Raw genomic sequence first — 21,692 nt, 5'->3', positions numbered from 1 at the left:
ACCGTGGATTGTATAGTTACTTTTCATTCTACCCTCTGGGGAACTACAACTTAGACTGAGAGCTCAGCCAGCTTACTGTGGTCCTGGGTGACCACATGGCAGAACTGAGTCTTGAGCCATTGCCAGGGCTCTTGCAGCTTCTGCCTTCTGTCACAAACATGTAGTACCTGTATGCTCATGTCTGTAAGCTCTTTTCTATCATGGCTACATACAAACAACACTTTGAAGGCACAGAGGGTTGATTCAAGGGCAGCAGCAGTACTGATAGGTTCTGTCCTTTAATTCACTGGTCCTCAGGCCTGGGGCTAGCTAGGTAGCAATGACCCTAAACCCTTGTGAACACCTCCTTTACACTGAGTCCAGATATTTGAAAAGAATTGGGCTAGAGGATTTAATTTTGACAGATGCCTGTACTGATTCTATGTGAAGCCAAGTTTTGACTGAGATGATGGGTTAAAGTCCATGTCCTTCCCATCCAGCATCTATGTATATGATCTGGGGGTGGATGAGGTAGAGCTAGTTCCAGGATTAGGTGTGAGGACTCAGGGGGTGGTTTGAAATTTTTCTGGGGAGTACTTACAGACTGTCTGTGCTTGGATCCTGGATCCTTTGATTCTCCGGTTCTGGAGAAGGAGTAAGGGTTGGGACTCACCCGGGCACACAAATTTAAACAAAAATAGTGCATTGCCACCCTGGGCTGGAAATCAGGGCTTTTAACTGATGCCTTTTTGTCTGGTTTTGTTCCCTAGCAGCTCAGAACCCTTTGCTGTGAGCTAGTTCAAAAACTACTACTATTACCAGTTGTAGGATTGTTGTTAAAGTTGGTCTTAGGGATTGACCCCAGGGCCCCAGGGCCTGCGTGTGCTCTGTAAGGTCTTAGTAGAGATGTATGCCAGCCCTAGACTGCCTCCCCTCCCCTCCCCTCCCCTCCCCTCCCCTCCCCTCCCCTCCCCTCCCCTCCCCTCCCCTCCCCTCCCCTCCCCTCCCCTCCCCTCCCCTCCCTTCCCCTCCTCTCCCCTCCCTCCTTCCCTCTCTCCCTTCCTCTCTCCCTCTCTTCTCTCTTTCTTCATGCAGTGGCTAGCCTAGAACTCATTATGTAGACCAGGCTAGCCTCAAACTCATAAAGGTCTGCCTGCCTCAACCTCCCCAGTGCTGGGATTAAATTTATGTGCCACTATGCCCAGCCAACATGTTTGTTATTGCTTCTTTTTTTCTATCTTTAGCTATTTGATGAAGAGAATCCAGTACACAAATCTGGAACCAGATACATGTTTACAACTGAGGGCCACATCATATCTGTGGACAAACGTCTTCGGGAATTGCCTTGGAAGGAATTCTTCTCTGAAGATGGGGAGCGGGACCAAGAGGAAAAGTTTGTACACAGACCTAAGTCTCAGGAGCTCAGAGTCATTAACTCCAGTTCTAATGTGAGTTGCTTTGTCCACTGCAGGTGGGAAAAGAGAAAATATTAACTCCTTCAGTAGTCAAAAGTTCTGACATGAAGTAGGTGGCACACTCAGATTGTAAAATTTGACAAGAGTTCATAAAGGGACCATTTACAAAGTGCCACTAGGATGTAGAGAAATTGGGGAGCAGCAGTATAGGCACATAAGTCTTGGCTGCAGAGGCAGGTAGAGAGTGGTCCAGCATCCTGGAGAGAAGTGAGGCCACCAGCAGGTCCCACTCCTTAGATCTGGATCCAGGGACATCCAGAGAGGAAGCCAGCAGTATCAACACTGAATCCCTTCCCCATCTCTTCATCTGATGTCTCTGGAGTGAGGTTGTAATTGTTTTATTTTGATGTGAGGTTCCACATACTAATGTAACACACTGGCTTTGAACTCTGTGTAGTGGTGGCTAGCTTTGAACCCCTGGTTCTCCTGCCACTAAATCCCTAGATTTACAGATATGTGTCACCATGCCTCACACTCTCCTTGATCTCTTACTGGTGGTCCTCCTTGGCCGTTTCTGGGAGAAGCCAGAGGGCAAGGAAGAATTGCTGTAGTCCATCAAAACACACTTATTCAGGCCAGACCAATGGGAGAGGGTGAAGAGAGGGTCCACAGAGAAGAAAGACTTCAGCTAGACTCCCCACCACGCACCAGTAGCACAGGGGGAGTCACTTTTAAATTATTTTGTCCATTGTATATCGAGATATTGCATGTAGCCTTCATTGGCTTCATATTCACTGTGTAGTTGAGTCAGGCCATTAATTCAGGACATTGGTAGTGTCTGGAGTCGTTTTTGGTACAACTGGAGACTGGAAGTTGTTGCTGGCCCCTTAAGTGGAAAAATCCAGGGATGTTGTTCTGCCAACTACACTGTAATACACAGAATAGCTCTCCAGAACAAAGAGGGATCTGTCTGAAATGTTGCCGGCTATGGGCTCACACTCCCTGGGTTTTTAATTCAAATCTCACATATCTTCTCCCTTTTGTCTTCCCAGTGCAATCGTGTTCCTGATGAGAGGAGATACTCCCTGCCCTTAAAGAGCATCTACATGCGCCAGATCGACCAGATGGTTGGCTTGATTTGACCTGCTCACTTCAATGTGGCCAGAACTTAAACCAAACCCAAGCGTACCAAAATCTCCTCTGAGGTGGAAGCGGTGGAGTCTGTCCATCTGTGATGCTGTCGAAGTTTCTGTCCAGCTCTTACTCACCTCTGGTTGAATCTTGCACTTAGTGCTTTTTAGTGTTTCCCTTCTGTTTAATAAAAGACTCTATTTTTTCTGAAGGATAAACTTAGAAATAGGAAGCTTCGTGGCGAGCTTCTTGCGCTATGCTGATGTTGTTAAGCACAATGGATATTAGCCTCTTTGGATTCTTCTGCCAACTTCACACATAGCACCCCAGTCTCCTTGCTTTACCCCCATTGCTGTGCTGAAGTCTTGCTACCTCTTTGCTAGAGGATCAGGAATGCAATTCCTGTGCAAAGGTCCTGAAGTTCACTTGGCATCACAACTGCAATCAAAGCGTCATCCCTTGTCTCTCTGATGGGATCCTTAGGCTGTCCCCACGATAGCCAGCTGTCAGCTTGGATCACGTGGGGGAAATTCACCTGGTTTATTTGCATCCTAAAGTAATTTATTCACTGTTACTTGTTTTAGTGTAATGCTCTAGCCAGAAATCTGACAGGCAGCCTTTAAAGTTCAGTTGAAATCTAAGAGATTAACTAACAGATCTTTTATACTGTACTTAGCATTTATTGTGAGCATCACCTTAACCTGAAGAACTCCCATGGTTCTAGAACCAGGTGCCTTCTAGGGAGAGGAAAGCCCTAGGATTGTGAGCTTCCACCCTCCTGCTTCATAACCAAGGATGCACAGTGCCCACTGTCACTGGGTTAGACTTCTGGTGGTTTTTGTTTTTTGTTTTGTTTTTCTTGTTTTTGTTTTTGGCTTATGTGTAGTGCCAATTAGCTAATCAGGGACAAAGAAGTGATCAGATGACTTTCTGACATCCTTGAGCCATTCCTCTTTGTGATATGGACTTTAGATTAGTGCCTTATGGGTTTTGTTTGGGTCATGGGCTGTCACAACCACTGCTACAGACAGCTCGTTTTATATTGCCATATGATGGGACCAATAAGGAACAGGGTGTATGTGAGGAAGATTCTGGAAAACCAGTTTGTCAGCCTTTGCCTTTTAACTTATGATTTTAGCCAGGCATAAAGGAGGAAATTATGAGAAATTGCTTTTGTTGTTCTGTAGGTGAAATGGGAAGCTCTGCACATGGGAAGTTTGCACAAACTGTTCCTAAAAGGCAGAGCTGGGCCTGCCCTGGCTTGGCCTCCTTGCACTGGGACAGGCCAAATACCCTAGGCAAAGGGTAGAAGTTTATGAGAAAGCTGGTTCAACCTCACATATCTTATGTCTTCCCTCTGCACTGTTAATAGACACTTCAGATTATTTCATTCCAGTCTCCTATAGCCAGGGAAAAAAGCCTCATCTGAATCATTGGATTTTTAGTCAAAATGGAGAAATGATAATCTTCAATATGTAGTACTGTTTTGAAAATAAATATAATTCAGTTCCTTGGCATGTTTAGAAAGGGGGTTTCAGTAGTAACTTTCATCTTTTAAATACTTACTTACTATGCAATTGGTTTTATTTATTTGTTAAGAATATTGAACGTTTCTGGTTTTCTTTCTTTTGATTTCACAAGCATTGTTCTATGTATCCACAGTGTCTCGTCTACTGTATAGAAAACTTTCTTTAAGCAGATTATCTGTTTTACATATTTTTGTTGACTCCATAAAAGTATTAACCACATGCATGCACAGGCCTGTGTGTGCACCCCTTTTTACCTTTGTTCCAGGCACGTTCACGTGCGACTGTGAATGACCCACTAGGGACAGTGAAGACCTATCAGGAAAGAAAGCATGCCCTTCAGGCTTCTCTTTACCATCTTCCCCATCTCTCTCTCTCTCTCTCTCTCTGTTTTTTTTTTTTTTTTTTTTTTTGGCAACAGTGGTATATGTTGGCACCTAGCAGTTCTCTCTCATCTGGGTTCTCATCTGTTGCTCTTGATTAAGCTTGGGTTGCTTCTTGATCCTGTGCTCTTGGAATAGTGATCTGTGTCTGGAAGTACCATGGTGCCTTGAGTGCTACCAGTGGGTCTCAGGGGTACAGGCAGACATGCAATGTATTTTATTAAGTCTCAAACCCTCTTGACTTTTGGGTACCAGATTTTTCACCTGTTGACAAGGCTGAGGGTAAATAAGATAATGCCTATAAATCTTACCATTGAGTTTCTAGACTGCTCAGACCAAAGCCAGTGATTTGTGGGGCTAGATGAAGAACACTGTCCACTGCCAGACATATAAAGAACATTATTAGAGACAAGTTCAAAGCTGTCTTGCTTGCTTTCTGAATGTCAGCAACTGCAATGTATATCTTACAATATATTTGCTGTTCCTTCCAACCTGTGTGCTGAAATATGGGTAGAAAATTTCTAACTCACTGCTTTGGTCCAGGAATGTGAACAGAAGAGTTCCATGGATGTTTGTAACCATGCTTGTGTTCCCAGGAGTAGCCAGTAGTGTCCAGTTTGGCCAACATGTGAAAAGTTGCAAACTACGTAGCAGGCTGTCTTATGGTTAGGTATGGTGGAGTCCCGTTCTACAACCAACAGGCTTGCCTTAGCTGCTCTAAATACTGTGACAGGGTAACTCCATTCTCCTGGAAGAGAAGGTGACCAAGGAATGTTTGGTGGCTTTCTGATTGCTTTGGTAGCTGTGGAAACCAGGCTTGTTTCCCAGAGCCTCCCTTGAGTTTCTTCCTGCTCTTCTACTGGAGCGCACTTTTTGTAATTGGATTTCTAGTTCTGATGTCTGATTGCAGACTCTGCACATGACATTCAAATACTTTTCTGTGTGTTGAAGTGAAAGCATGTGAGGGTAGTACCTGCCCAGAGGAGTATCTGAGAGCCCATGTTTTACTGGTTTCAATAAATGCAGTTGTCTCTATCCTGTCTTCCCTTCTCTCTCAAGGAAAATATCCCTCTTAGCATCTCTCCACCAGCTCAGTGAATGAGTGACCACTGCAGTTCTTCACTTTGGATCCTGTAGACTCTGCACTAGACATCCCTTTTCTTCTGAGCTCTGAGGTCTTGTTCTCTTGACGTGGACAAACATAGTGCTGGTCAGAGGGTAGGACTGGGCCACCTCAGGCGCATGCGCAGAGTGGCCGAGCAGGGACTTGGGAAGAAGGTGCTGATCTTTGCTTTTCTGTTCCTGGCTGTCCAGCACCTGCTATAGTGCCTCTTCCCTGCAGGGCAGGGACCCCTAGTGAATCAGAGCCGATGATGTGTGTGGGCCTTGTGGCCTCCACTCAGCGGGGGCTCAGGGTTAAGGTCCCTCTTGAGTTTGGCTGTGAATATCCTAAAGCTATCAAGTACCTGTGAAACTCTGCTTCACTGCTCTTCTCTTTCCGAGAGGGAAACAAATCATATTTTTAAGGGTATTTTGTTTTAGTGTTAAATAGCATCCCACAAGCTGCATTTCTATTTATTACATACACAAAAAGTAAACGTGTTTGTATAAAATACAAAGTCTAGAGTTGGAAACTCTGGGAAGACTTACTGAGATGCACAAATGTTTCTCTCTGTGATGTGCAATATGCTTGGCCGCCATAGATGGTACCTTCATGTTTAATCTGTAAATAAGAACTGTATTTAAATTAAATGGGAAATTTTTGTAAAAGGACCAAATGTTCTTTTATAAACGTACTAAGGAATATCTTGTTCTTTGAAATTTATTAGGATTTTTATGAATAATTTTTATTAAAAGATTCTCTTTTTGAGTTGTCACTGTGTTTCTCCTTTGCATGCTCTGCAGGTCCAGGGAAAATCATTTGGAGAAATTCTAAGCTTCGATGACTAACATCTTTAGCTTTTTGTTTTGTTTTTCTTACTGGCTGAGCTGCTTTATGAGATTGCTCTCCAGTGTCTGTCCCAGCTTTATGTTTGAATTTGGATGTGAATATCCTAAAGATGGTTCCTTCCCCTGTGAACCATCCCCTCTCATGCGTCCCACTGTTGGCTTCCTATGTTTCCTGCCAGGGCTTCAGTCTCAGTGTTGTTACTAGTTACCTGTTTCTGGGGATGCTTCTCTGTTGTCGTGAGCAAGGCACCTCATATCTTCTCTCTCTGCTTAAGATGGAATAGTGGTTCTTAGCAGTGAGGGCGCACATCTCCAGAGGCTTGAAGTTTTTGAAGCTAGCCTGGGCTACATAGAGTTTAAAAACAAACAAACAAACAAACAAACAAACAAACAAAAAAAACAGGCCAGGCAGTGGTGGCACATGCCTTTAATCCAAGCACTCAGGGAGGCACAGGTACGAAGATCGAGTTTGGGGCCAGCCTTGCCTACAGATTGAGTTCTAGTATAACCAAAGCTACACAGAGAACCCCTGTCTCAGAAAACCTGAAATAAATAAAAGTCGTGCCACCTTGCTGGTGATGTAGGGAACACTGCCCTGGGGAACCTTGAAGAGGTGATCATCTGCCTTCCCCTGCACTGCTCTGTTAGTTCCCTGTGGTAAGCTCATTTGTGGCATTTCAGCATCCCATCTTTGGGCCAGAGGCAATTGTGAAAAAGCTGAGACTGAGCAGCGGAGATATGCTTAGGAGAGAGCCCTAAGATAGGAAGCGTTGACTTCTGTGAAGGAGTGCTGACTTCCATGGAGATGCCGCTCAGCAGTGAAGAGCTCTTTTGCTTTCAGGTTGGCTCACAATGTCTGTAACTTCAGCCCTGGGGGATCTGACGCCCTCTTCTGACTTCCCTTAGCATCCACACTAGTGTGCACATAAGCATATACATGCACAGACTCGCTCATATACACACAAAAGTTAATTAGATTTTAAAGATGCTCTACTGTTTTAAGGTGTTGGTGAAGTGCCATGGCTTTATAACCACCTTCAAAACCATACTCTTCCAAGTTCAGAGACAACAAAAGAAGCCAGGAATCCTGTCTCTGGTGTCTGTCTATTTCCCAGGCTTCTTTGCCTCAATAATTATGAGCAGACATGTCTTTGGCCAGACAGTATTGAGTGCTATGGAGCAGACCTTTGTGAAGACACCGAGAGCGTCAGGGTTGAGAGCCAGGGACTGTGCGTCCACATTATATGAGGTAAGTTAGGATTATTTTAAATTATAGGTACACATGTGCATCTGTACATGTGAGCACAGGTACCTGTGGGGTCCAGAGGCTGTGGATTTCCCTTGGAGCTGGAGTTGCAGGCAGTTGTGAGCAGCCCAATGGGGGTGCTTCATTGTGTTGACCAGGCTGATCTTGAACTACAGAGATCCGTTGATCCTACCTCCCCTTTGCTGGAACTAAAGAAAGTCAAGCACTACCATGCCTCCCTGCGTGTGCCACATTGTTGTTATTATTAGTAGTAGTATTACAATTTCTAACAATTTTTAAAACCAGACTTCCCATTGTCTGATAACCCCGCCACCTTCTCACTAAACCCTTCTTCCCAAGCCCCCGTCTTACTTCAGTGTATATGTGTCACTGAACTTATGTATGGTTGCTTTCATGAGTATGGCGCGCGCGCGCGCGCGTGTGTGTGTGTGTGTGTGTGTGTGTGTGTGTGTGTGTGTGTGAGAGAGAGAGAGAGAGAGAGAGAGAGAGAGAGAACATACACACATGCATATGTTAGTCCTTCTGGGATTAAGCCCAGGGCTTTAAGAAGTATTCTGCCACTGAGCTATCACAAGTATCTTTTTGTATTTTTGAGGTCCTCAAGATTGCAGGTGTGCACCATCATACCTGACTTTAAACAGGAAGTGTAGGAGGAGTTGAATAAATAATGTGGGCTAGCCTCAGAAAAGCCTGACTAGAAATTTTGGTTTGTCCCTTCTGAGTGTGTGGCTTGGGTCCAGCTGTTCCCTTCATGTAGTTTCTTGTTCATAGCACCTTTCCTCCCAGGGCTCTCAGGAGGGCAGGGTGAACTTCAGTGCCATCTTGTCAGAATGTGCTAATGGCAGCATCTAAAATTTTTACCTGTGTTCTTCTGCCATGTGGTCAGGGAAGTGCACTATACCTTCTGTCTTAGGATATGAGGCCTGAGTGGTGACAGGTGGTTACTGTGCCCTCATGCCACCAGTCTTTGTGGGACTCACTTGTCATATGGAACTTGTACACAGATTTGCGGCCTTACCACACTCACACCTCAGTGATGGGCCTAAGTTCTAGTTCTCTCCTGAATGCACTGGGGAAATGAGCTTCCCTGTAAAGATAAACACTTGAATCAGTTTGGACCAAATGACCTCAAGTTCTTTTGGGAACCATTGTTAATTGTCTGTCTCTATAGTCTCAGGATGGAGAGAAGCGAGATGAATGTTCCTAGAGGACACAGTTAACAGGTCTCATCAGGGATGCCTTCCCAGAGGGTTGGGAGAAGGAGGTTGGGTTGGGCTGACAGACCTGCTTTTGGCTTCAGAAACTTGAGAATGCTAGTTGCCCTTAATGCATCAGGAAATAAAGACCTTTCACCTCAACTTGGAGTATTTTGTGTGACTTTGTGGGCACGAGAAGAGGTTATTTTGGGGAGTGGGGGTTAAAACTGGCTCAGCACACAGAAAAGCCTGCTTTGAGATTGGTTTTCCTCAAGCACTAACCACCTTTGCAAGATGGACTTTTTGGGGGATGTTTTGAAACTCATCTCTGGAAACTGGTCTGTATATAGTGAGTAATCAGGTTTTATTTATTTATTTTTATTATTTTTTTAATGGATTCTTTGTGGATTTCACATCATGCATTCCAAACCCATTTATCTTCCTGTCCCTTTGTATCAGCTCTCTGCCCTTGTATCCTTCCCCACAAAAGAAAAAGAAAGAAAGAAAATTTTTGTCCTAGAAGCTATAGTGTTACAGTGTGTCATAGTATATCCTTCTGTCCACACAACTTTATTTACAAATGTTCTTTGAAGTGAGTCATTGTCTCTGTTTCAAGGCCCCTAGCTTCTGCTATACTACCTATACTGGATCTTTATGGGGACTGCTCTTGGATATTCTGTGTCATGGAGATGCAACTTTGAATGTGCAGTATCAGCCCTTTCATGGACTCCAGCTGTTCATAGATGGGGTAGATGTTGCCATGGGTAAATTCAAAGCCCTAGATCTGGGCCTGGGAAGTAGCTGAGTTGGGCAGTCTGCCAGTTCTGAACTTGCAGGGCCAGGGCGAACTCTCCACTACTGCCCTGGCTAGCTACCCAATGCCACAACTGGCAGGGGCAGTGCTGAGTCTGACTTGGCCATGTAAGGGACAGTATGACATGGTTACTGCCCCTGGAACTGAGCCAGCAGGATGTGGGTCTCCACAAGTGTTGATGGTTGCTATGGGAGTGAGGCTTGTTTGTATAAAAGTGTGTGTGTCTATCTTCATGTTCCTCCTTCAGGAAATATTCTCTCTGCAAGTTTATTGGGGGAATGCTCTCTCAGCCAAGGATAATGACTCCATGATAATTAGAATTAGTATGAGTCAAGGGTATCCGTATGTCTCAGCAAAATGGTAAATGCTGAGACCTTCAGGACAGCTCTTGAGACTGTGGGTAAAAACTCTGAAAACATGAGTTTGAAAATCTATAATTTCTCAACTATGCAAAATATAAGGATGTAATATGAATTGTATAAGGTTCTCATATCTAAAAGATCAGAGACAGCTGCACTATGAGCCAGCTTGTCAGGAAGTTTCTAAGGAAGGAGATAGAGTAAGGTCCCACTCAGCTAAGTTTTTGTGCTTACAAAAGCAGGCAGATTCCTGAGTTCACCCAACTAGTTTATTGTCTGTGCTTAACAAAGACTGGAAGATCTCTGAAATTTTTTGTAATACTTAAAAAAAAAAAAAATGCTTGCTGTCTCCTAAGAATCAAGGGGCCAAGGTTGTGGAATGCTTATTCCTGGGATGGTCAGAAGGGGACATAGAGTAAATGACTGAATTGATATGTTAATAAAAGACTGGGCTTTTGGTCTACATGAGAGGAACTAGCAGAGAGCAATAGATGGTCTTTTTCTTTTCTTTTCTTTCTTTCTTTCTTTCTTTCTTTTTTTTTTTTTTTTTTTTAAGAATTTTTCCTAGCAAGAGTTGAGCTGTCTGGAGACCTCTGGAAAGTGATATTGTAGAAATTTGGAGAGCTCTTTTAGAATTTTTTTTTTTCCTAAAAGGATTCCTGATTTTGGTTGGAAAATCCATGGAGAACAAACACAGTTCTACTAGAATTTTTCATAGCTCTTTCAGAATTTCTAAAATAGGATTTCTTACCTTGGTATGGTCAGAAATTCCAAGAATTACTTAGCTAACACAGCTTATAGAAATTTTTTCTAGCAATTACAAAGAGATAACTGCTTGGAGAGTGAACAGAGCACTTTAAAAATGTTCCTGGCTTTCTAATTTTGATGGGAAAATCCAAGAATTACTTTTAGATTTTTTTTTAAAGATCTATTTATTTTTATTTTACATGAGTGCACTACAGCTGTCTTCAGACACACCAGAAGAGGGCATAAGATCCCATTACAGATGGTTGTGAGCCACCATGAGGTTGCTGGGAATTGAACTCAGGACCTCTGGAAGAGCACTCAGTCCTCTTAACTGCTGAGCTATTTCTCCAGCTCCTAGGATTTTTAAAAACAGGATTTCTTGATCAGAAAACCCAAGATTTGTGTGTGTGTGTGTGTGTGTGTGTGTGTCTTATCTGGCTTTGGTTGAAAACACATGAGCTATTCAGAGAGCTTTTAGAAATTTTTTTCTATCAAGAAAGAGCTGTCTCAAGCAGAGGGAGCTGTCTAGAGCAGAGAGCTATCTCAAGCAGACTACAGAGCCAAGAACTCCCTACAGAGAGCTCTCTAGGAAGCCATCTTGAGCAGACTACAAGGCTGTCAGTTTGTACCCCACTAATGACTTTGAGTCATTTGTTTCACCTCTCCCAAACAGCCCTTCTCTCAGTCACCATGACCAAGGCAACTTGTATAAAACAACACATTTAATTCAGGGCTTGCTTACAGTTTCAGAGACATGCATGCAGGTCAGCTCCCTTGCTCATGTCCTCCGGACCAGCGCACCTGAGGCGCCTTTGCTAAACAGGGTGAGCTCTACTATGTTGTCCAGGTAAGGTGCAAAGCCTGCTCTCCTAAGTGCACCTTGTGAGGGGGCAGGGCCAGTCCTTCCTCTCTCATGACTTCAGGGCCAGCTCTCCTGGTTACCACAGGTATTGAGGGCATCTTTCCCTTGCCCATGCTACCCTTTGGCAGAAGAGAGGCAAGGCCAGCTGCAGATAGAAAAGAAATAAGATATCCATTTCAAGGACATCCGAAAAGTTTACTGCAAAAAAAGTTAATTAATAAAGAAAACAAAGAAAATAAAGTGCATTAAAAAACAGTTACAACCAGAGAGTGTAAAAGTAATTGTGTGTGTGTGTGTGTGTGGGGGTAGTTATATGTTTCCTTTGCTCCCAAATAAGGGCGTTTCTATGCCTACACCACCCTGCTTTAGCTCCTGAGTAACTGACACAGAACGCTTTTTAAGAAATATTAATAAGCTGCTGGCATTATGATGGGCAGGTTCTGAGCTATTCTAACCCTCTAAGGCTGCTTGTCTCCCAGCCACACAATCCTTTACCAGCAACCTGAGCCTCACTCTGCAATCAGTACCTGGCTCACTCTGCTCCACGAGAGTGCTTATGACTGCTCCTTCATGGTGACCTCGTGGCGAATTCTCCCAGTCCCTCCACATGGCCTCTCCATGCCTTCCTCTCTTCTTCTCCCACTTCTCCTACCAAGCAATTGGCTGATTAGCACTTTATTAATCAATAAGAGATGATGGGAAACAATTTTTACATAACACTGAGACAGGAGATGCTGGACCATATCAATATCCAAGACTACAAACAGATGTCCCGGCATAGAAATCAGCATCTGAATACACAGTGCACAAACCATCCCCCAACAATAGCAGCATTGTTTGTAGAAGTAAGGAAAAAAAAAAAAAAGAAAGAAAGAAATCAGCTCAGACCAAAGCAACAACAAAAAGAGCACAAACCAGAGAGAGAGAGACAGACAGAGACAGAGAGACAGAGACAGAAAGAGAGGGAAGAAATTACCCTACTATACATCAAAACTCTTTGGAATATTACAGAATGAAGAATAACAATCAATTTATATGTTGTTCACAACTGACCCAAATAAGTCCATTGCTTAAAGATACAAGCACATGTGAAAATTTACATAAAAAATAGGGAAACAGTTTTCCTAAAAATCAACGTGCAGATGTTGTAAATTTGTATAATTTTATGTAGCTTTGCCTTTTTTAAAAAAAAAATTTATTCATTTGCTCATATTTTTATTTCCATATGCTTTGCAGGTGTCAGGAAAGGGGGGCAAACAACCTGAAGTCCTGGCCTGACCAGCAAGATGTTTTTGGTGGTGGGCGGCAGAAAACAACCTAGAGATGAGCAAATGAGTGAGCTAACACTAGCCGAAGAAACATGAAGCAGTCTATAGTTCCAGCATTCAGGATGGTGGAAAGTTCAAGGTCGGCCTCAGCTATATAGAAGGACTGTAAGAGCCAGAGTTAATGGGTATCTGCCCTGAACCAGTGTCTTAGGGTTTTACTGCTGTGAACAGAGACCATAACCAAGGCAAGTCCTATAAAGGACAACATTTAATTGGGGCTGGCTTACAGGTAGGTTTAGAAATTCACTCCATTATCATCAAGGTGGGAGCATGGCAGCATCCAGGCAGGCATGGTACAGGAGGAGCTGAGAGTTCTACATCTATCTTCATCTGAAGGCTGCTAACACAATACTAACATTCAGGCAGCTAGAAGGAGAGACTTATTACCCACACCCACAGTGACACATCTTCTCCAACAGGGCCACACCTTCAAATCCTGCCACTCCCTGGGCCAAGCACATACACACCATAACAAACAGCATTTGCCTGGTATAATGTGGCTGCTGTACAGGAGCTCAGAGCAGCTGTGACCACGTGTGCAAGACCTTTGCAAGATCAGATCAGCCAGAACCCAGGACAGGTGTGGGAGGGTTTATGAAGCCCTACCAATAGCGGAGGAACTGTTATTGGTTGTTGGCTGCTGGCATATGGGGCAACAGTCTTCTTCAGGGATGTGTTCCCAGAGGCTACTTGTGGTCCTGCTCCCATGCGCACACTGATAGCACTAAGTGGACATAGTGGCTTTGAAAACAAAGGACATGAAGTTGAGGGAAAAATGGTGGAGGGATAGGGGAGGAACTGAAGGGAAGGGGTTGGGATGAATTTGGTCAAAATGCATATGCATGTCTGAAAATCTCAAACAATAACAGAAACAGAAGAAAAATGAAGAAAATAAAGAGGCAGCTGAAGGATAGAGCTTTTTCAGGTGCTTTGCCTCAGGCTGACAGCTCTGAGATTGTATTTGAGGAGAGGTCTGGTGGAAGTGGGCAGGGATGTAGATGTCTGAGCCTATAGTATCGCAGGATGACTGGGTGAGAAGTGAAGAGGCCTGAGCCTGCGGAATGTGAGAAGGCCCTTGCAGGTTCACTCAGATGGAAGGATTCTGTTCTTTGTGGTGGTATGATGGCCACCTCCCTTTTTTTTCTGGATCCTGGGACTCTGGCTTGTCAGAGATCACTCTCAGGTTCTTATCCTATGACACCCTTCATTTCAAAGACACTTCCTACTGTCCAGTCCATCCGCCTTTAAATCGCTCTGACTTCTTGGTATCTATTTTGAACATAGGAGAGCAGGCAGCTGTGGGTAACTCTTTGTTACAAAGCAGCAGCCCATGCCTGATTTACTCTATTTTGAGTGTAAGTACCAATAAAGACTATCTCTCCATCACAGTCTCACAAGTAAGTAGCCACCAGCTGCCAGCATACCAGGAGGCACACACTGATACTTTATTTGTGGCAATAAATAATGACACCTGGAAATAAATCCTATCAGAATCACCAGCTACAATGAGCGTATCAGTCTCACCAGAGGATTGTAAAATCCCCTCGTCTGGGACTATAAAAGAATTACCCCAAGACTGAATGTGGCAGGGCCTGATGACTTGTCACTCAGTCACTTGTCATGAGTCCCATGCAGGAACATTGTCCTGCTTCTGTCCCTCAAGCTTTACCTGAGCCCAGTTTTCTTGACATTGACTCTCAGACCACTTCAAATGGACCCTCTAAATTTCCTGCCACCAAGACTTGGCATCTCTGTCTGAATAGCATCGCACCTGCAGTTCAGAACATACCTCAAGTCGGGCGTGGTGGCACATGCCTTTAATCCTAGCACTCGGGAGGCAGAGGCAGGCGGATTTCTGAGTTCGAGGCCCGCATGGTCTACAAAGTGAGTTCCAGGACAGCCAGGGCTATACAGAGAAACCCTGTCTCAAAAAAAACAAAAAACAAAACAAAAAAAAAAAACAAAAAAAAAAAACAAAAAATCCATACCTCGTCTGGTCTGCTACAGACTTCTCTTTGCACTTGAATCACTTTTTTGCCTTTGACTTCAGGACATCCTCTCTTAACTCTGTATTTTTTTTTTTTTTTTACAGCCTTCCTTAGCCATTCTATAGCATATTTCTCATGTAAATTACCATTGGAAGTGAATGTGTGATCTGTGAGTTAATTAGCATTGGAATGCAAGAACCTCTAAGTGCCACTGACCAACCATCAAGTGAAATGAGGGTTGCTTGAAAAACTGTAAAATTTGACCAAACTCACATAGCTTATGAATTTATTGCTATTCAATAAATTGACATTTTAGAAGGGTATGGATATATCTGGATCTTTCTGACACAAAATGCTCAGAACATATCTTCCCCACACCACAAGCAGGGCTCCATCACTCCGGTCCACTTCCAGTTCTGTCTGTTATTCACATGTCCCATGCTGCTGGCTAGTTGTCTGAAAAAGAACAAGCCAGTCAGCATTCCAACACGGAGTCGGGAGGCCCACCCCCAGCTGAGGAGCCACTAGCAATTCATGGGTTTTGGAGGAGAGAGCATCAGTTTTCTCTAATGATGTGGTAGGTTGACCATGCACTAGTGGATAGTCCCACACCCATAATCATATGGGTAACACAGATTGCACTTTGGTTTTAAAAACAAACAATAAACTAACAAACCAAGAAAGGAAGAAAGGGAGAAAGAAGGAAAGAAAGAAAGAAAGGAAGGAAGGAAGGAAGGAAGGAAGGAAGGAAGGAAGGAAGGAAAGAAGACGGACGTGAAGTTGGGAGAGGGCTAGGGTTAGGGTTAGGGTGTGGTGGGGTGGCCATGAACCTGGGAGGAACTAGGGGGGAGGAGTTGGAGGTGAATGTGTCCAAAATACACTGTATGCACATATAAAATTCTCAAAAGTGAATGAAAATATTGTACTTTTATTCTTTGAGAATTTCATACAGCATGTATTTATCAAATTCTTTTCTATTTCTCAACATTTCCCTACCCCCTGGACTTTATGTTCTTCATATGCACATCTGCCTTATGTGTCTGGAAAAAGGTGTTGCCTTAAAATAGTCTGCCACCTCTGGTTCTGCCTTGGTGTTCTATTGCTGTGAAGAGACACCATGACCAAGGCAATTGTTCTAAAACAACACATTTAATTTGGGGCTTGCTTACAGTTTCAGAGACCTAGTCACCATTATAATCATGACAGGGAGCATGGCAGCATGTAGACAGGCAAGGTGCTGGAAAATTACCTGAGAGCTTATATCCCATACCAAGACCACATACCTCCTAATCCTTCCAAACTGTACTGGCTTGTTTTATGTCAACTTGGCACAAGCTAGAGTCATCAGAGAGGAGGGAGCCTCAAGTGAGAAGATGGTATCTATAAGGCTGGGTGGTTGGCAAGCTTTTATGGCATTTTCTTAATTAGTGATTGGTGGGGGAAGGCCCCAGCCCATTTTGGGTTGTGCCATTCTTGGGAATTTGGTCATGACTTCTATAAGAAAGCACACTGAGGAAGCCATGGGTGGGGGGCAAGCCAGTAAATCGTACCTTTCATGACCGCTGTATCAGCTCCTGCCTCCAGGTTCTTGCCCTCACTGCTTTGGATGATGAAGTAAATCCTTTCTTCTTCAAGTTGGGTTTGGTTGTTTTATCACAGCAATGGTAACTCTACCTGAGGACTATGCAAATATGTGTACTTATGGGAGTCAGTCTCATTCAAACCACCACAGACTCTCACACTCTTTCTGACCATTCTTCTGTATAGACATCAGAGCCTTGAGGGGAGGACTATGATGAAGATATCCCATTCAGGACTGAGGACTGTCTTACTCTCTCTATGTTGTCCAGTTAGTTGTCTTAATGACCATTTGCAAGAGGCAGTTTCTCTGCTGAAGTTTGAGTCATGCACTGATCTGTGCAGATAGCAGTGTGGCATTAGGAGACATTTTATTGCTATGTTCATTTAGCAGAAGAATAGTACTAGATTCAAATCCCGCCCCATCTTTCTGGGTAATTAGCCAAAGAGTTTCAGACATCCCTCAAGCACTATAGGCTGTTGTCAGTACTATTAGTTATTCATCAGAATTCAACAGTAAGAGCCTATTGCAGAAGACTGTAGGCTTAGATTTTTCAAAACCTACTTTTAATAAGGGTTCTTAAATGCTTTAGCCTCCCTTCTAGCTCACCACCCACCAGAGGTCGTGGGAAGGAAAAGGTTAATAGAGCAAAGGGGCATGTGAACCTGTTTAGAAATAGTTCTTTGGAGCGAACCTAATCTGTGTTGTCAGGATATCAGCTGTTGGGTTCACAGAAATCAGCAGTAGCAGCAGCTTGATCCACCCGCAAACACCGTTCACAAATCAGCAACTTAAGCCAGAAGAAATCTTGAGGCTCTGCCAATCGGCCTGAGTCTGAGAAAGTGGCAAGAAGCCACAGCAGCACCATCAGAAGTTATGACAAACCATGGCCAGCAAAGAATGGCAAGGTGAACCAATACCATACGGTGTCATCAGTGAAGATCAGCATCAGCAAAGCCCAACGGTGCTCAGCTGAGAATGGTAAGGCGCATCCATACCAAACAGCACCATTCCCTGTCTGTTGGGTTATACTTATAGCCTTTCCAAACATCATGTGTTCTCTCAAGCATATGTTCTAGCAATGTATCACATGCACTATTCCCGAGCTGCTTCCAGAAAGACACTAACCACGTGTCTGCTCTCAGCAAAAACATCCTCTCATAAGACAGCTTCCAGAAGAAAACATCACATGACACAACCGAGTCTCCAAAGAAACCAGAATTTTCTACTTGAGAAGATACCACACACTTATGGCATAGACTATGGGGAACTCTAGTTGGTGCTCAACTAGAATCTCCACCCCCACTGGCTTGCCATTACAGTGATGGAAGGTACTATACATGCTACAGAAGGAGAAATGTATTCTTCAGTTTCACCGAGCTATAAACCCTGATGTGGGACATAAAACCATGCCAGGAAGTTTGGTAAGGTAGAGAGGTTGAGATCCAGAGACTCCGTGGGCAGACACCTGAGACTTAGGCGACACACTGCTCCCTGTCTGATTCCTGGCCTGGAACACATGCCATGCTTCTCACATAAAGAAACATGTCCTATAGTCATGTAGGCCTAAAACAGAGTTTTCCCATGCTAATGAGGTACCTAGAGGCCTGAAAGGCTTAGCCAATAAGATCCCCTTCCCAGACATTCCTCTCTGCAAAAGGTATTTAATCTCAGGTCCACCCTTAGAAGTGGATATGGTACAGTATGCATCCATTTTCCACCACGAACAGCCAATAAATTGTTTAAAACCATAGAATGTCTCTTTCATCAAGATCCTTTGTGGGCAGCTGTGAAGAAGGCATTTGACTACAGAGCTGCAACTTAATTCTCTCATAGAAGGCCTCTTTGTGCTCCCAGCCTGTCACCAAGCAAAGGACAATCACTGCTAGGACAAACTGGAGCTCCCCTTTCTCCTGCCCAGTCTAGATGCTGGCCCCAGCTCATGGGCCTTCCACCCCCCAACTCTGTTCTCAGCTCTTCCATGATTGCCAGTAGTATCTGGATGGCCAAGAGTCTGAGAACCCCACAGCCCAGCCTTGTCACATGCCTCGGGGAACCCCTGAACCAGCTCCAGCTTCCTGAATCTCAAACTGTGCTTTCCCACCCCCAGACGGTGTCTTGGTGCTTCCCTACAGTCTGGCACCAGCCTAGGTGGTGGCGTGGAATAAATTCAGTCAAACTCCTTGCATTTGGTCTCCCCAAGAGGCAGTACCCAGCAGACGTGGACCCACGCCCTGAGAGCTCTAATACAATATGCCCACAGATGCAATAGTAGCACAAATGTTATGGCAGTAACTGTCCTAAGTAAGGGCTTCTACTGCTGTGACAAAACACCATGATCAAAAGAACCCAGGGGAAGAACGGACTTATTTCAGCTTACAACTATTAGGCCACATTTCATCACTGGGAGGAGTCATGGCAGAAACTCAAGGCAGAAACCAGGAGACAAAAACTGAAGGACAGGCCATGGAGGAGTATTGCTGGTTTGATTGCTTCTTCTTCTTCGTCTTCTTTTCTTTAAAAAAATATTTACTTATTTATTTTATGTATATGGGTACACTGTAGCTGTACTAATGGTTGTGAGCCATCATGTGGTTCCTGGGAATTTGAATTCAGGACCTCTGCTCCTCCCAGCCCTGCTTGCTCCGGCCTAAAGGTTTATTAATTTTTATATCTAAGTACACTGTAGCTGTCTTCAGACACACCAGAAGGGGGTGCCAGATCTCATTATGAATGTTTGTGAGCCACCATGTAGTTGCTGGGATTTGAACTCAGGACCTTCGAAAGAGCAGTCAATGCTCTTAACCCCTGAGCCATCTCTCCAATTGCTTCTTCTGGCTTGTTCAGACTACTTTCTTATACTACCTGGACCACCTGCCCATGGTGTCAGCCCCTCCTGTGGTCTGACCCTCCACTTCATCAACATGAATGCACTATAGACTTGCCACAGGTAAATGCTATAAAGGCATTTTCTCAACTGAGAGTCCCTCTTCCCAAATAACTGTAGTTCCTGTCAAGTTGACATAAAATTAATCAACACAATAACAAAACAAGTTTTTATATTGGATTAAGGACCTGCTTCATGAGACTGAACCCATACCTGATACTATGATGAGGCTGAGAAACTGAAAATATTGTATTTCAGCAATAATAATGAAAAGAATGTAGAGGCAGCTCTAAGCCTAGCATCCAGGCCCCCCACTTCCCATCTACGACTTCTCTCAAACTGCTGCAGAAGCAAGGACCCCTGTCTGTCAGCAACCCTGGAGAAGGGTTGCTTCTATACACCCAGACTTCCTGTCTGTTGGACCAGCTTCATTTCTGCCTCACCTCATATTCACAGGAGAACTGAATGCACATGAAGCCCTCCTTGCCCAGAACCTGTAAGTAAAACTTACATGCATATGTCTTTAGTTACGGTATATTAAATTTGTACTTATCATCTGAAGAACCAGGATCTGACCTGGGTCAGGGTCTGGCTAACAGTTCTAGAGTGATTCTTTGGACTCAGACCATTGGCTGACAGCATTGGAAGCCCCTGTGAGGGACACTGGTTGTAGGCACCTGGAAGTCACCGGGCAGAAGGATCATCTTGTGAAATCTCTGTCCAGCTTTCATTCATCCAGCTTCCAACTGATGGCTACCAGCTTTGGTTCTAAACCCACTTTATCTAGGGATTCTCAAAACAAGGTCTTTTTTCCTTTTATTTATTTTACCAGATGTGATTGATCATGGAGTAACACATAGCGGCCTTCTAAGGCAAGTACTGGTGACAGTTTTGCATAGCTTGCAATAGCAGTCTCTGTGTTATGGACTGAAGATTTAGGCCCCTTCTTTCCCATTCACATGTTGAAATTCAGGCCTGAGTATGGGATTAGGATGTGGGGCCTTTGGGAGTTGATTACATTAATGAAGGCAGAAGGATCCCTCGTGATGGGATTCGTGGTTTTGTGAGGAAGACTCACCTACATTTGCCACTTTGTCATTTAAAAATGGGAAGCTGCCAAACTGCAAAGGGGAAACCACCCTCCCCAGAACCAGGCGGTGCTGGAACACTAGTCCAGGGGCTTGTAGCCTCCAGAACTGTGAGAAAATGAAGCTCGTCCCGTAAACTCCCAAGCTGATAATCTGTTTCGGCAGCTAGAATTGTGAGTTGAAGACAGTGTGAATGCTAAATCTCATAAGTGCATTTTAACACAATAATGATATCTGCTTTCCCAAGTTGTGAAATATAAGTCAGAGATTGAGTTTGTTCTGGTCCAGTGCAAACAATGCCGGCAACATCCATCAGGTTATGGGGCAGGGCACACGCACATCATCCCTTGGAGAAATTAACCAGGTATTTGTGCTTCGTCCAACCCTGTTGGTTCCAGTGTACCCTTACTCTTTGCCTTCTGGGGACACAAAGAAGAACAGTTGCCAGCAGGTTACCAGAGCACTTCTGAGTGGGTCTCTGGGTGGAAAGGGTTTAATTTTTGTAGCTCCCTTATGAAAAGAGCTTTTAATGAAAATGTAGCTATTTGCTTCTACAGTGCCATCGGGACTTGCTGGATCACGGACTCTCAGAGTCTCTTGAACTTGCCTCAGACTGTTCCTGGGGATGTGAGGAGTGCTGTTCAGGGGGCCAGTGGGCAATAAGAAAACCAATAACAACAAAGTTTTCATGGCCTCAAGAAAAGGCTTCTAAATATAACTGTAGGTTTTTAGGCCTCTACTTTTAAATGCTATCCAACTGTGGAAAAGGGTCATTGTCTCCCATGGCCTTAAAGACATCCTGTGTTTCAGTGTTAGGTTATAAATATAGTTGCAAATACTGCTCATTTCCACAAGAGACCACTATTGCTTTGCTTTTTCTAGTGGTGCCTGCGGAAGATAGAGTTAGAACAGCCCAGGAGGTGAAAAAAAATAACTGTTCCCAAACCCCAAACAAACAAAAAACAAAACCAATCTAGTATTTTTAAATATAGCACAGACCCTGTCTCAAAAAAACACAAGAAAAAAAACCCATAGTACAAAACATGATCTCATGGTCCTTTGGAAGCTTGTGTTAAAGTCCTAGTGTGTGTGCTGACTGCAATGAGGGGTGGTGACCGTAATGAGAACATCACATCTGTGTGGGGGTCTTAGTTGTCAAGTCACAGGTCTTAAATGTGTGTGACCTGGCTAAT

The 21,692-nt window shown here is 44.0% G+C and overlaps 1 protein-coding gene across 1 annotated transcript in view; it reads left to right on the top strand.

The window, feature by feature from the left end:
* Edem1 (ER degradation enhancing alpha-mannosidase like protein 1) overlaps positions 1–6,311 on the top strand; it is a 31,369-nt gene extending 25,058 nt beyond the window's left edge. The window contains exons 11-12 of the mRNA XM_021165114.3: positions 1,224–1,427; positions 2,447–6,311. Of these exons, the coding sequence (XP_021020773.2) occupies positions 1,224–1,427; positions 2,447–2,536 (294 nt within the window). The 3' untranslated portion in view covers positions 2,537–6,311. The remainder of the gene's footprint in view (positions 1–1,223; positions 1,428–2,446) is intronic.
* The last annotated feature ends 15,381 nt before the right edge of the window (positions 6,312–21,692 follow it).

This window comes from Mus caroli, unplaced genomic scaffold (assembly GCF_978045245.1).
Source record: "Mus caroli unplaced genomic scaffold, Mus_caroli_1 scaffold_7, whole genome shotgun sequence".
NCBI classification, from domain to species: Eukaryota; Metazoa; Chordata; class Mammalia; order Rodentia; family Muridae; genus Mus; species Mus caroli.
Note: the sequence above shows the minus strand (reverse complement) of the source record. Positions and strands in the feature narration are given on the sequence as shown.